At 37.9% G+C, this 15,412-nt stretch overlaps 2 protein-coding genes across 8 annotated transcripts; one reads left to right on the top strand and one right to left on the bottom strand.

The window, feature by feature from the left end:
- The first annotated feature begins 128 nt into the window (after positions 1-128).
- On the top strand, positions 129-3,898 carry LOC147544863 (protein IQ-DOMAIN 21-like). 2 transcript variants are annotated; one of them, XM_086632578.1, is made up of 5 exons: positions 129-483; positions 610-696; positions 1,675-1,983; positions 2,247-2,582; positions 3,104-3,898. In XM_086632578.1, the coding sequence occupies exons 2-5, from the start codon at positions 619-621 to the stop codon at positions 3,746-3,748; spliced, it is 1,368 nt and encodes a 455-aa protein (XP_086488704.1). In that variant the 5' UTR covers positions 129-483; positions 610-618; the 3' UTR covers positions 3,749-3,898. The 2 variants fall into 2 exon arrangements, with proteins under 2 accessions (XP_086488704.1, XP_086488705.1); XM_086632579.1 differs by lacking the exon at positions 129-483 and having other exon boundaries at positions 585-696.
- Positions 3,899-4,103: 205 nt separating this feature from the next.
- On the bottom strand, positions 4,104-12,160 carry DUO3 (Homeodomain-like superfamily protein). Of its 6 annotated transcripts, none has more exons than XM_086632575.1 (10): positions 11,273-12,160; positions 11,101-11,219; positions 9,439-10,994; positions 8,959-9,322; positions 8,448-8,532; positions 7,388-7,444; positions 6,957-7,016; positions 6,644-6,865; positions 5,254-6,507; positions 4,104-4,734 (listed from the first exon to the last, which is right to left on the bottom strand). In XM_086632575.1, exons 3-10 carry the CDS (start codon positions 10,964-10,966, stop codon positions 4,306-4,308), a joined length of 3,999 nt encoding a protein of 1,332 aa, XP_086488701.1. In that variant the 5' UTR covers positions 10,967-10,994; positions 11,101-11,219; positions 11,273-12,160; the 3' UTR covers positions 4,104-4,305. The 6 variants fall into 6 exon arrangements, with proteins under 6 accessions (XP_086488701.1, XP_086488699.1, XP_086488703.1 ...); XM_086632573.1 differs by having other exon boundaries at positions 9,439-11,014; positions 11,273-11,854; XM_086632577.1 differs by having other exon boundaries at positions 9,439-10,969; positions 11,273-11,709.
- Positions 12,161-15,412: the final 3,252 nt, after the last annotated feature.

The following is a 15,412-nucleotide window of genomic DNA, read 5'->3' as shown; positions in this document are numbered from 1 at the left end:
ATATTGTAACTGACGCTTAAGTTTATGTATTTACTTTCAACAAAAAAAAAAAAAGAGTCAAGATTGGTTACTCTTTGCTTGATACAAAATAAATTTTAGGACCATGGGGTGAGAGCCCAGCCCAAGAGCTCCCCTACCCAAAAAGGACAGAATCAAGCACCACACCCACCCAAATACCCAAACAATAAGACAATAACCTTTTTTTTTTGTTAAAAGTAATAAGACAATAACCTAAGTGTACCAAATGGTAAAGACAAGTGGACATTACTTGTTGGCAAAGGTAAATGTTAGTTGCATGATCAAAGAAAAATAAACAAGTCTCGTGAAAGCCATAATTAAGAAGGCGGGGCATCTCCAAAACTCTACTTTCTCATCTCTACAAATTTATGAATTGTCATCTTAAACTGTGAAGAGATAGAGAAAACATCAAGAACTTAGAAGACTCCTTCCTATCAGAGTCTAGCTAATAAGTAGATATCTAAGGTTTGATTCTTTTAACTTCTTCCTTTCATGAACTAATTATTTAAGTTTAGATGATGTGGTATGTTAAAGCTGATTCGATGAGGTCGATTTGTGTTTTTTGCCTTTGGAATTTGGTTGATATTGCAGAGAGAAAAAATGGGGAAGAAAGGGAGTTGGTTCACAAATGTAAAGAAAGTTTTCAAGTCTTCTACTTCAAAGGATTTCGATTATAAGGTAATTTCATTAGACATGTATAATTACATGAAAAAAAAGTAATATCGTTTAAAACAATTGGCCTCCGTCGGCTAGTTTCAACTTGGGGTGCCCAATAATGTATAGTTCTAGTCTTCCTATGTCACAGTGTAATTTTTTATGTGGTATGGGGTGAATGACGAGTTCAGATTTACCTTCTAGAGTAGACTAAATCATAATAATCTCATCAAACGTATGTAAGAATTAAGACTAAATTATAAAAAAAAAAAATTGCAGTTTAAGCCAAAATAATTTGGTCTAAAGGCTAAAAAAAGCCATCGAAACATCAATATGGCGAAAAAAAACCAAACAGCGACAAAACAGTGAGAAATGAAAAAAAAGAAAGTAAAACACGGTCACAAAAATATTTAAAAAACAATGAGATAACATTAAGAAAGCAAAAAAAGAAAGGCCGATAAATAATTGAGAGAACCAAATAAATATTTTTTACAAAATGTGGATACTTTAATATGGTGTAGGTAGGACAATAGGAGCAAGACTATCACTATTCACCAGGGGGTGAACCTAAAACAAAATATATTCAAATATATTAAACAAGCTATAATTTATTAATGGTTCGATTATATGCTTACTATGTTACACATTTTGTCAAGTCCCTGGTCGATTCATAGCTGAATCGATTCTCTGTAAGTTATCTTCGGGGGCCGGAGGGCGGAGGCTCTGACATTTATCAAGGTGCAACCACAAGTGGGTGAAGATTGTCATGTGTTGCGGATATTGTACCTATTTGTTCATTCATGGTGCATCCAAGAGAGACCATGGCTTGAATAGATATATAAATATTTCTTGTGATTTAGTTGTACCAATAGTTTTCTGCGGTTGGTTATACGCCCTTACCGAGCCGAGTTTTGACAATATGACCGAAATATCCTTTACGTTTTGATAGTAATTACTAATTAATATCAATTAATCTTACTAACCAATAATTTGAATAATCAGATTGAAGTAGGACAAGCCTTACAGAGTGAAAAGCAAGATATCTTGTCAATTAGAAATTTTCAGGTGGAAGTTTCTCCGGAGACTGAGAATACCAATTACAAAAGTTCAATTCAATCTCCAGCAAGGACGTCGACAGGAGATAGAAACCGTGCAATTGCATTTGCAGTAGCAACGGCAGCAGCAGCAGAAGCTGCGGTTGCAGCCGCTCAAGCAGCGGCGGAAGCTGTTAGACTGTCCAACTATGGACACCAAGCTAAGGAAGAATGGGTTGCTGCTACAATTATACAAGCTCACTATCGAGGCTGCCTTGTAAGTATACTATGGCGTTGAACCTCGAACAACCCTTCAACTTTAGGCCTAATGGTGCAGCAGACATCTTAAGGCTAATGTTTGGGCCACCAGATAAAGAAATAAACAATTTGACTCAAAAAAAGATTAGTTTTCCACTTTACGAAGTCAAAGGAGACAGATTTCAATGTTTAGTTTACTCTAACCAAATTAGGTAAATTAGGTTTTGGTCAGGTACGTGGAATATGTCTTTACATGGTGATTATTGTGGATTTTCATTCCAGGCACGAAGAGCATTGCGAGCACTTAAAGGACTAGTGAGATTACAAGCACTTGTGAGAGGACATAACGTGCGAAAGCAAGTCCAAATGACAATGCGGTGTATGCAAGCATTGCTACGAGTACAAGCTAGAGTGAAAGCTAAACGATTCGAACTACTTCACCAAACACAAGTAAAACAACAAACTCGACTAATGGAAGAGTTAAAGAGTCCAGTTTGGATGGAGAAGAGTGGGGATAGAAGGCACCAAAGCTTGACAAGTAGTAACAAAGACTTGCAATGGAATAAATCCCCTGTCAAACCAAAGAGAGCAATTGCTTATGCTTATCCATACCAAGAGGTTAGAAATTTTACTAGAAGCAATAGGTTTATGCCCTAAAATCCTGGCATCTATTCTTGAAAAAACATTATAGGACCATTTTCTTTTTGTTATTACAGTAACTATCATATATATCGTAAACCGGACGTTTTTTTACTACTCTACCTAGCCGATTGGGAACCTTTCTTAAAGCAATGCCCACTGTGGGATGTCTTAGAGCTAGGGCTTGTGTCTAGCTAATTGGTGTTTCTGTTATGACGAAGAGGAAGAATCCGATAAGCATCTCCTTCTAAACTAGACTCTCAGCCAAGATGATATTTGAAGACATTTTCATAGATGACGGATGTCGACCAGCACCGAACTCCATGAGAGTGAGTGTTTTGGGGAATGGGAACTAGACAAAGATTAAATAAAAACTTTCTCGTCTCAAGCGTCTTTTCTTGGTGATTTGGTGCTCTATTTGTCTAGAATGGAGCGACCGGGTTTTTAGAGGTAATCACCATCAAGGCTAAGCATTGATTATTTCTCAATTTTTTGAACAGGAAGAACGACACCAACAACACTTGAACCCATATCGAGATGATGCAAACAACATGAGTTGCTTGGGCAAGGATGAAGGGAAACAACAAAGTGGATGGAATTGGCTTGAACAATGGATGTCATCGCAACTTCGACAGACCGACCACCTATCACCATTTGACACATCTTATGCCACATACACCAATACAGATGACAGGTCAGATAAGACGATCGATGTTAATATGATCACACCTACTTACTCAGACTCAGTCGAGATTAACCGAGCTGACTCAGCCGAAAACCGAGATGACTCAGTTCTTAACAAGACTCTTCAGCAGCACCAATATGTATTCCCTAGTTTCATGGCCCCAACAAAGTCTGCAAAGGCAAAGGTATGGAATACCCAAGACACACTCAAGCAACAATCCTCTTCCTCTACACATCATATAAACATGTCTAGTAGGAAATCAGTCGGGCGATCAGGTAGTGACTCAGTGGGTTTAAGTGGAAGAACGGCAACAAATAATGGAGGAAGAAGCCCAAACCACGTACCAAAGAGCCCAAATCATGAACCATGGAGTCTTACTGACTATAGCTCAAATTCGAGAAGCAGAGACGATCAAACATCCCCCTACCGAGATCATGGGTGGAAATATGTGTTTGAATAGATTATCAGTCGGTAATCCAATTTAATTTCGTATACCTTGACTCTAGCAAGTGCATTGTGCATAATAATTGTATTTCTTGGTGAAACTAACTGAATTAGGTTTCTTATTAATTTCCAGACCATCTGAATTCAATAAATTTCCAAACAAAAATCTATTTTTTATTTCTTATATACTAGTTTGTCTGATAATAATTTATACATTTTTGGATCAAGAATCAACTAAACCCTTGTTCTCCCTTGGATGATGAAGACTTGTTCCTCTTCCTCCATGCTCCATGTATAGAGAGAAGTTCAAGGCTTGTCTCCAAAATTACAGAAACATCTAGGTCAATGAACTTCAAAGTATTAGAGAGTGATTTCCGAAGTGACCCTTGTATTCGCTCTTAATTTAATTTGAAGATGAAGAGTACAAGGATTCAGACATTAACTTTTGCTCTCTCTATGATGAAATCAAATTTACAAGTGAGAGAGAGAGAGAGAGAGAGAAGAGGAGAGAATCTCTACAACAAAATGATGTGAATGTCAGATGGTTAAGCGTTGAAGCAGACTAGATCCATGTCATTCTTCCTCTCTTATACTCTGGCAGAAGCCGTCTTCACCAGAGAATAGAGCTAATTCGCCTCTACCAACAGTTCCTGAATTACCTACACAATCATTACTCTGCACATTTTCCGCACATCTTCTTGGGGTGGCAAATACTGCATTGTCAAAACTAACCGTTTTTTTCGGAATGCAATTTGTGTTCGTTTTGTTCTTGCACGATCGTCTGGGCCTACTTGAAAGACTCTTACCAGATTGATCTTGGATTGCTTGAATTCTTTCAGCTTTAGGCTTTGAATGGATGGTATCATTGTGTTCACCTGTGAACACTGCAATAGAAGAACCTATATTGTTCTCTGTATTGGCACATTTGTTACCATTCCCATCAATGCCGCTACTTGGCTCATACTGCCAATCATTGCACTCTTCATCGATCTCTGGAATGTCCTGTTAACCATACAGAAAATGTCGATTAGAGTATCACAAAAGTTCCATGAAAGTCACAAATTACACACAAGTACGGAGAATTAGATACTGTGAGTAAAAAAGGACAAAACGAGGATACGGGTGCACATAGTGTATTTTCTTGTCTTAGAAATTAGGTCCTTCGCCTTTTTTTACTTTAAATCTTTCTACTTTTGAATCAACCATTATCATATTATGCAGAAAGAAGTCAACCTATAGTGGAGATTTGGTTTCCTACGTCTGCGCGCAAATAGCCAAGTACGGACAAGTAAATTTCGCATCATAGCGGGACTACGACTATCTGCGATGTCTGATTTTCCATGTTGTGAATCATTGTGGAAATGAGATCTTCTTGCACCACTCAACCTATTTGAGAATCAGAACAGACAAGAACAACTTATTCTACTAGGTCCTAACCTCTAGGTAACTTGGAGCTGGATTTTGTGAACAAGAGTTCAAAAACTTAAAAAGGTAAGAGAACTATTCGGCATTCGCACGTACCTTATTTTGCTTCTCTAGAGATTGTCCACAGTCTGAATCATCCCCTTCCGAATCAGAAATCTCCTCGCGTTCAAACTCTACATCCTCTTCAATTTCTTCCTCTGAGTCACTCAACTCTTCTTGTTCCATTACTATTCCCGGAAGTGACTGGTCACCTATACCATTGTTAGCTATAACTGAAAGAGCACCTAAACTATTTTCTTTCACATTTCCTCTACCGAAGTCCTTCTCCTTTCTAGATGTAGAACTTAAGTGGATCTCCAAGTCTAGTTCATTGGCAGGTTCAGGATTAGTACCCGAATCACCCACGTTTACTTGTGGTTGAATCTGAACAGAATCTGAAGAATTCTTAAGTTGAGAAAAGTTGCTTCCAAAAACGTTTAGGGAGTCTTTACTTAAGTTGTCGACTCTTTGTAAAAGTGGATGAAAATCAATAGTACATCTAGTTGAGGGTATCTGTGTTGAGCTTAAAGACGTGTAGAACTTATTAACTGAAGAATCCACATCTTGAGATTGAGACAGAAGATTGAGATTTGCTGTAAGCTGATTCCCTGGCAAGAAACTGAAAGTGCTAGGACTTGCATTCTTCATTTGAGAGTATGTCAAGCGTCCATCTTCAGAGGTCTGAAAAAGCAATGGATGCATCTGCAAATCAGATGCAGAACTCCTTTCCTCTGATGCAGCACCATCAGAGGATTTAGTATTTCTATTCCTCGGAGTGTTCACTGAATTAATGGTCCCTGTTTTTGCATCAGGAGTAACCTTGGTAGGATAAGATGATATATTTTGGTAGCTTTTGCTAGCCGATTGGGAGATGACACGAACAGAGGGAGGAAGATTTAGAGGAGGCAAGTTAGGTGCTAGCTTGACTAACTGGGTAGGTTTCTTTCTGCGAGTTCGGTATGGCCGCAAACTGACTTGATGTTTTACAGAATCGGAAATCTTACCATGGGAAAGATTTTGATATTGATGGAACTGGGAGTAATTTGGAACAGCAAATGATTCTCCCGAGTCACAATTCGGCAACCGAGATGCATTAGCTGCTTGATTTAGACACGCCCAGTTTTGTAGTAGCCCACCACCTGGTTCTGAGTCTCCTCTACCAAGGCTTAATTGAGGATCAGATGAAACAAGGCTAGCATTTTCAGGTCTCCAATCTGCTAAGAAGGCTTCATGTACGTAAGCTTCGTCTCCATCTTCTAAATTATCATTTTCACTTTTATTCTCTTCATCTACAGTATCGACCAGACAATCCTGCAGTAGCCATAAGCCCGTGAGATAAAAATATGGTCAATTAGTTACTAATCCACAATTACGTGTTAACAATGTAGTCAATATTAACAAATTACAACATCAAGTTATTTGGGTTTTAGCAAAACCATGTACTGACCTCTTTTTCTGGTGAACTTTGCTTATTATGTAGAGTTTTAGCCTTTAACTTTCTTCTTTCTGATTCATAAAACCGCCTTTTCTTCTTTTTAACTTCATCTGATTTATATGACTTTTGGATCCCTAGAGCAGTTCTCCACTGTCTGGCTAGCAAGGATGGATCCCTATATGGGACAATATATTTCCAAATAGACATCCAGTCAAGCTTTAAGACCCTGAGCCCCTGTATTGATTAGATATATAAAGTAAGATCTTAGATGGTAAAACAACAAAATTGTCAGACCAGAGAAAAGTCGGAGAACCAAATTTATCACCTCATGAATTCGTGCCTTCTCTTCCTCCGTCAGAGGAGATGTCTTCATTCTTTTAACAACCTGCAAGAGGTAATCGAGAATATAATATAAGTTCATAACAAACCGATCAAGTAATTTTTTATAATCTTCCATTTGAAATAAAACATAAACCTTATTAGTAAGATATAAGATAACCATAGATTTTCTGGACTATCCAACAGTTTCCAGCTCGTTGGATGTGTGAAGCTTGATCTATTTCTAATCCACTTAACTATAAAAATATATCATGTAAATCTTTTTCTCCTAAAGGGTGTTTTGCTTGGCTCATACTTTCAAGTGGAAAAAGGTTTTATTCAAGTATAATAATTAAAAGACGGAAAGTATTTGCTCTTTTAGTAAACTAGAATCAACCTCGGCAAAGATAAAGGCAAACGGGCACAAAAGGCACGTACCTTTATGGGATTTTCAGGTGCGTTAGAAGAGCAGCGGTTTTTCTGCCTAACAAATATCTGCAATGAAAAGAACTAAAATAGGTTAAAACGTAGTATTGATACTGCACAATCACCATACATTGATTGGGTGATGTCAATATGTTTTTTTGAAACTTAAAAGTAATACAGTGAACCGTTACATTTGAGAAGGAACAGATGTATATCGATTCTCAAAAACTAATGATCAATATTATTTTCCTCAATCAATTTGCCCCACAAATACAGAAAAACGAAGAGAAAAAAGAAGTCGGTGTATCATAGCCAAAGTACTTCTCCAACGAAATTGAAAGATATCACCGGCCTATCAGTTTCAACCCATAACGGGTTAGCTTGCAAAATCAAAGAAATATGGTTCAGATTTTCCGAAGTTTAGTAATTGACTTTTACTAGAAACCAAAGGTGTTAATGATATCTACTTCCTGTAACGATTACTTTTATTGTTACATCATAAGGTTTGGATTTTCCCCAATTCCAGAATTGGACTCGACACCAAAAGTGCTAATGATATCTACTTCCTGTAACGTTTATTTTTGTTGTTACATCGCAAGGTTTAGATTTCATCAGTTCCGGTCAACATCAATAGATGTAGAAATTTAAAATGTGTTGAGCACAGATGATTAAACTAGAGCACTAGACAAACGTCGCGCTCAACGCTAAGAGAGAATTAAAGAAGCCATATTAAGAAGTAAATTTGTTTCTAATACTGTATAATTACAAAGAGCTTATACAGTCCACAGGCAACTCTACCACAAGTATGAAAAGCTCCAAGTAGCCGACACTATAGAAATTTTCAAGTAAGTTTAAGAAAAATAGTTAATGCATGCTGATTGCCGCTATGTTTAGAAATATGATTTATGCATGAAAAAAACAATCATAAATGAGTTGGTACTTATCGAAAAATTCCAAGTAATTTTAAGAAAAAGAAAAGAGAAGAAACAAAAGAAGAGAAACAATTGAAAGGTCCGACACTATAGATACAAGTAAGAAAACTAATATAGCAAAAAAAAAAATGTTTAACAACCTGGTGCATGGATTTACAAGGAAGAAAGCGTTGCTGAATTGCCTTCCAGTCTGTATTGTATTCTATCATTCCAAGTGCTAGTAATCTGAATTAAATGCAATCAAATGAAAAAAAAAATCCAGATTTGGTAACACAAGAATAAGGTTACACCCTACAGAACGGTACTGTTGTCTCAAAATACGAGTCATTTGAACATACCCGAGCAATGCAAAGAATATAAGACAATTTATCTTGAGTAGCAAATGAAACCAAAAAGAAGCTTCACAACCTTGAACAAGAGTAATACTCGTGTAGTTTGTTTTCTTTCTGGAATTGTAGTATATTTGGACATAAATATCCAAGAAAACATACTCTTAAGTTGGTAAGATTTTTAGTAAAAGGACATAATGCTTCTTTCAACACAAGAATGATGACAGAGCAAAGAGGAGACTAAAAGCTACAGGATCCAGATGAAGTATATTCAACGAATGGAATAGAGGAGTCATTAAACAAAATGGAAACAGCAACTCACTCATCTTCAGCGTCGGTGAAAAGCACCCTATGAACAACAGCTGCTATAGGAGGTTTATATGGAAATAGTGCTGAATTAAATAGTGGATAGAACCTCCGTGACAACTCGACAATTTCCTTTGGTGCAAGAGCAACTGACTGCTTTTTGGTACTTTCAACAAGTGTGGCAGCCAAAGACTTCTTGGGTCGCTGGTTACCAGGTAAGGCCGATGACACTATACCACTATCTGGAGAAACGCCGTCCTTTAATAGCTCTCCATTAGCTTCAGAGGATTGAGGACGACCAGGGAGCGGAAACAAAGGTTCCTTTTTAGAATGACTATAAAACATTGTTTCTGCATAACGCTGTCGCTGCTCTTGCGTAGCTACATAGAGATTTCAACCAAACAAAAGAAACATCATAAGAAAGTCAAATTTGGGAACAAAAATATATATGACTGGAACAACAACAATGGATGTGTATATCATTTAAGCTACCTACCTGCAGCAACATCCTCCATGAATCTCATAACTAAACTAAGTGGAGCTACATCGAGAATGGAAAATATAGGACCAGTTGTGAGAGGCACCCATAGAGATTCCTCAGTAGAGTTATGAGCATCCGTGTGTATATAGTGAACACGTGCAATATTGTTCTGAGAAAATGTCATATCATTTATCGAAAGGCAGTCATGGGGTGGTTTGGATGCAAGAGATGAATCACCAGAACACTGCATCAGGCGATACTTGGGAGGCCCGTCCGAAATTGAAGGTTGTGTATATGGAGGATGAAAGAAAAACCTAGGGTATGGAACCTTTTTCCAAGATAGCACTTCATCACGTTTTTTCACAATTTCAGAGATCATTTGCTTAACTTCACCAGCAATGTGCTGACGAGAAGGATCAAGAACACAAAGAGAATATATCTGAACAAGAAGTTGAACATGCTCATGTATTAGACAATGTAATTGTCCCATTTGATGTGGAGCAAAACCATTTGCATGACTAGCTTGACCTGAAGACAGGGAAGGAAAAGAAGGATGAAGACGAGAGCTACCATGCATTGACTTTTGCCAATCAGCAACGGAAGGAATCTCTTTAGAATTTGAGATAGAGGGCAATAGTGGACGCAATGGCCTATTGCCTTGCCCGAACAACTTCTTATCTTGGACAGATACTTTTTGGCGTCTATTTTGTCTGGTCTCAGGTCGATGACCATCACTATATTTCTCACTTTTTCCCTTATCCTGCTTACTTACATCAAGGTCACTCTCCAACGCCTCTTCAATCTCAAGCTCAAAATCTGCATCGTTTTCATCATCTTCGTCATCAACGTTAATATCTCCCTGTGTTGTCTGACCTTCATCTTCTCCACCTAGTAATACTGCTGCAAGAAACTTGTGGTACTCTTCTTCATCGTCTATATTCTGAAGACCGTCATCATCATCAGATTCTTGAAGAAAAGTTTCCAATTCTTCAAGGGTAAAACTAGCTAGTGAATAGCGTGCCCTAGTACGCCTGCATATGGCATCCTCATCATCACCTAGACTAGTGGTGGTTTCGCTGGACTTTCTTAAATATGGCAATTCTTCATCGTTAACAACGTCAACATTACCTTTCCCAAACTTAATTTCGTTTGCCTTTTGCAGATCACTCTCTTTAGTACCTTCAGCACATATAACCCGTGTCTCATTCAGAGAATGTGAATCTAATTTCCTCCTTTTACTTGTAATAACATCTCCAGATTCTTTCCCACTTGTGGATGCTTGGGTTTGCATCACAACGTCCTCCTTATCATTCTCTGAATCTCTAACGTTATAACCACGTGTTCTATTTTTTAACTTGCATGATGAAGCTCCTATATTTTCTATCGTATCAGCGTCAAACCCTTCATTTTCAGTACTCAAGCTGGAAGATGCTTCGGGTGAATGGGTTTCACCCAGAAAAGGATTAAAATCTACGTCTTCCTCATCCTCCTCTGGTTCCAACTGCCCTTCACTAGCTTCTAACAGGTCACCGTGTATTGACATGTTCTGCTCACATGAAATTTCCAACCCCCTAAAAAAGGTGTATTAAAACTACTTCAATTAGGAACAATTTGAATCAAAATAACCTCAATTCAGCTAAATATCAAACTACATATTCCTAAATTTGTTAAATTTACCTGGTGTATCTTTGTTAATTAGAATTTCTATTGGATTCGACCAATCAAGTCCGACAACAACCAAGTAGAATGCAGTATTTTTCAAACTACCGCTAATTGTTTCTTCAAATAATTGTGCCCTAAAATGTAATGGTGACGAGGTTTAAGGACGAGCAAAATTAGAGAAGATTACCGCTAATTGTTCTTCAAACTGTGTGTATATAGAGATTCTGGTGGTGGCGGTGGGATGGGCACACCGGCGAACTAAATATCCCGATCAACTCGAGAGGCGGACGAAAATGGGATTTGCTACTAATTGATTCCAATTTCACCCCTTTTTACCCTATCGAATTCAGTAACATACGTATTCGGGTTAAAAACAAGACATTACGAGAGATACAATTGAGAACGAGATGATATTGTCGATGTGCTATAACTTAATCCCTGTAACCCTAAATCGAGGATGAAGAAATGTTAGAACTGTGAATTAGAGAGAGAGAGAGAGAGAGAGAGAGAGAGAGAGAGAGAGAGAGAGAGAACTGAGAACGAGAAAGAGAGAGAGAGCGAACTGAGAACGAGAAAGAGAGAGCTGGGAAGGGGAGAGAGAATTGGGAACGACTAAAAGCGCCCTGGTTCTTATAACTGGCGCCTCTTTATACGTAAATATATATAAGGGTTCCAAGTTTTTTTCAAATATTTTCCTACCATTTCAAATCACGCCCAAAAAATTCGTGTGAGAAAATCTTGGTTTTCTTTATCATCATGAAATCACATCAAATGTTTTTGCACGTACCAAACAGACCCTAAAAGTCATTTCCTCCCAAAATACAATTAATCTATTGACTTGCTCTTTTCAACCCTTTGATTCTTTCTATTCTAGCATCAATCTTCATGGCAACCTCCAATTTCTCTCTCTAATTCTTGATTTTAAAGGAAGATAATTTTTTGATATCGGGATTTTCTATCGATGAAATGCAATGATGGAGTAGTGAGTGTGGTTAATAGAAGAATTAAATGGAGGAATTCATAGGTTTTGGGAACGGTGGAAGATTTCTGGTATTTTTTTATCAGCTTGACCGATAGTGGTGTGTGTGAGTGAATTTTGACTAGGTTAAGACAAATTGACTAAGTCAACTTAAATGTGAGTGTAGCAAGTAAAAATGGTGAGTGTATATAAAACTTCCCTTTCTACTATCATAATTTTCGAACTCATTGGACTGTACATTTTGAATTCATTTGGCTATACACACACCCCCACAAAATTTGGCTAATTAGGGACATATGTTCAATCTACCGGAGGAATTTCCCCCACAAAATCTGAATGATAGATGAGTTCCCTACTGAATTCATTATCTTTTAAGAGTGTTTGTGATGATATGCATACAATTTAGGTTTATGCCGTGCTCCGGGACTGTCAATTTTGTCGAGCAATCAATCTTGTTTCCCATCGTGTCAATGAACACATAACGAGCTTAAAAATTATTAATGCTATGAACATAATTCTATCTTGGGCGTATTGTGGTGTCCGTATATACGAAATTGGAAATGCGCCCTTAACTTGAATGATGGACTGTGGTTTTGGGGATTACATAGAAAAAAAGGTTTTGCTGTGACCTACATGTGTCGAGCTAACGTGTCTACGAACACATAACCAGCTAGAAAATGTTATCCAGTGAACCTATCAATTTCTGGTGCATCACAGTGGTGTGTACCTGTTGGAGTCAAGCATACATGTAGGTATGGGTGCACCATCCATAATGTCCATTTTTACACCATTTGGGATCACCAGGTATATGTACTTCCCACAACAAACATTTTTTCGTGTTAAGAACTCTTTGCAATTTTTTTTGTCTATACGATTTTTTGTATGTCATCACATTATTTTCAATTTAGGACTGTCAAGGAGTAATGAGTCTCACACCAGAACCATCACAAAGAGGTCGGCAATTTGATCACTTCGTCTGTTGGTGCAAATACTAGCGTATTTATTCGGAGCACGCGTATTTATTCGGAGCACGATTTAATAATAATGTTTTGAGTTAGGTACATTCCTTTGTAAAATAGGCAAAGAGAAGTTCCAATTTGATTACTTTTTATTTCTTATTTTTTATTTCATTTGTATTAAGATAATCTTCTTCTTATTAAGTTTTTCTCCTTCCATATTTCATTTAGGCGTTTGTTTGTTTTTAAGTAATCAAATCTTAAAACAATAATAGTTAGATAATTTAAAAAATAAATTGATACCTCGAACAAAAAACTTACACAGTATGTCAATTCTACATGGATTGTGACTTGTGAGGTCGAGTTAATCCACCTTTATAGAGTTGGATCCCCCTCACTCATTGACGTATTTCAAAACCGTGTAGTTTGGAAGTGCTAAAGCGAATAGAATAAAAGAAAACAAACTCATGATACTTAATTAACTAACACGATATGTGTTATAATGTGGTGCTAGTTATACGTGTAGTGTATATTATCTTGGTCATAGTGGATCTACTATTTAAGTGGTTGATGCCTTCACTTCTATTGACGGGTTTCTAGCCGTACCTATGCAAAAAAGTTCCAACGCAAACAAATTATGGTGGAAGCACCGAAGATAGATATGCTTGACTTGCAGAATCCTACGTCAACGAATTATTGTCTGTGAGGCAGTATACAGTGGGAGTGTTGTAAATTAAAGTTGTACATTAGGTATCCAGCGAGGGATCCACCACTAAGTGGTTAGACGCTCACGCATTGATATATTTCGAAGTCGTACAGTTTATAAATGTCAAAACATAAATAGTGGAAGTCGGGTACCAGCATAACCTATAATAAACTATAGGGTTAATTCCGTTTTGGCCCCCGATTTGTGACCAACTGGCCGTTTTGGCCCCCAATTGTGTCCGGCAGTTCGTTTTGGCCCCAAAAAATTCCTAAATGGCCCCAAATTTTTTCAACCTCCCAATTCTACCCCCATGGCATTTCTGTAATTATTTTTTTTTTCCTTTTCTTTGTCCACCTCATCTAACAATTGACACATCACTCTGTCCACCTCACCCTTCTTCTCCGGCGAAAGGTTGCCGGCCGGAATAAAAAATTCCGGCCGGCCACCTTTACCAAAATAATTTTTTTTTTTTTTTTTTATTTCTCTCTCTTCTTCATCTCCTTCTTTCTCTCTCTTCTTCATCTCTTTCTTTCTCTCTTCTTCTTTCTTTACCTCTCTCTCTCTCTAACCCCTCTCTTTCTCTTTCTCTAACCCCTCTCTCTCTCTATCTTTAAAACTCCGGCGAAGGGGCGGAGCCCCTTCGCCGGAGAACCAGACCTTGAAGGTCTGGTTGGAAACCAGACCTTGAAGGTCTGGTGCGAAACCAGACCTTCAAGGTCTGGTGCGAAACCAGATCCGGTCTGGTTTCAAACCAGACCGAGATCTGGTTTCTATAACCAGATCCCGGTCTGGTTTGAAACCAGATCGGAATCTGGTTTCAACTAACCAGAACGAAATCTGGTTAGTTGAAACCAGATTCCGATCTGGTTTCAAACCAGACCGGGATCTGGTTGTAGAAACCAGATCTCGGTCTGGTTTGAAACCAGACCGAATCTGGTTTCTCACCAGACCTTGAAGGTCTGGTTCTCCGGCGAAGGGGCTCCGCCCCTTCGCCGGAGTTTTAAAGATAGAGAGAGGGGTTGGAGAAAGAGAAAGAGAGGGGTTAGAGAGAGAGAGAGGTAAAGAAAGAAGAAGAGAGAAAGAAAGAGATGAAGAAGAGAGAGAAAGAAGGAGATGAAGAAGAGAGAGAAATAAAAAAAAAAAAAAAAATTATTTTGGTAAAGGTGGCCGGCCGGAATTTTTTATTCCGGCCGGCAACCTTTCGCCGGAGAAGAAGGGTGAGGTGGACAGAGTGATGTGTCAATTGTTAGATGAGGTGGACAAAGAAAAGGAAAAAAAAAATAATTACAGAAATGCCATGGGGGTAGAATTGGGAGGTTGAAAAAATTTGGGGCCATTTAGGAATTTTTTGGGGCCAAAACGAACTGCCGGACACAATTGGGGGCCAAAACGGCCAGTTGGTCACAAATCGGGGGCCAAAACGGAATTAACCCTAAACTATAATTGGTTTAGTTTTAAAATAGTTTTGTATTCTTAATTGTTTCTGATTACCAATAATGTTATCTTAAACTAATATAATTCACTCGTGTGCTTATCCTATTGGCTAATCATCTGCTTTATAAACCTACTTTCCTGCACTAAAATTTCATCAAATCATATTTATATGACCAATTAGAAAATGAAAATGTGCTTGATGGTTTTTTGATTAGTGGATAATTTGACCAATCATCTTCTCACCATATGACT

Source organism: Eschscholzia californica, unplaced genomic scaffold (genome assembly GCF_041429995.1).
Source record: "Eschscholzia californica isolate CP2 unplaced genomic scaffold, dmEscCali1.0.p SCAF_4, whole genome shotgun sequence".
NCBI lineage: Eukaryota > Viridiplantae > Streptophyta > Magnoliopsida > Ranunculales > Papaveraceae > Eschscholzia > Eschscholzia californica.
This window is presented reverse-complemented; position numbering and strand designations above follow the sequence as displayed.

What these genes read in the sequence shown, in the direction of transcription:
- LOC147544863 (XM_086632578.1), top strand. Translation starts at nt 619, where the DNA reads ATGGGGAAGAAAGGGAGTTGGTTCACAAATGTAAAGAAAGTTTTCAAG. An exon ending in CAAAGGATTTCGATTATAAG is followed by an intron (nt 697 to 1,674) that starts GTAATTTCATTA and finishes TTGAATAATCAG; the next exon opens with ATTGAAGTAGGACAAGCCTT. An exon ending in CTCACTATCGAGGCTGCCTT is followed by an intron (nt 1,984 to 2,246) that starts GTAAGTATACTA and finishes TTTTCATTCCAG; the next exon opens with GCACGAAGAGCATTGCGAGC.
- DUO3 (XM_086632575.1), bottom strand. Translation starts at nt 10,966, where the DNA reads ATGTCAATACACGGTGACCTGTTAGAAGCTAGTGAAGGGCAGTTGGAA. An exon ending in CATGGAGGATGTTGCTGCAG is followed by an intron (nt 9,323 to 9,438) that starts GTAGGTAGCTTA and finishes ATCTCTATGTAG; the next exon opens with CTACGCAAGAGCAGCGACAG. An exon ending in AAAGTTCACCAGAAAAAGAG is followed by an intron (nt 6,508 to 6,643) that starts GTCAGTACATGG and finishes TGGCTACTGCAG; the next exon opens with GATTGTCTGGTCGATACTGT.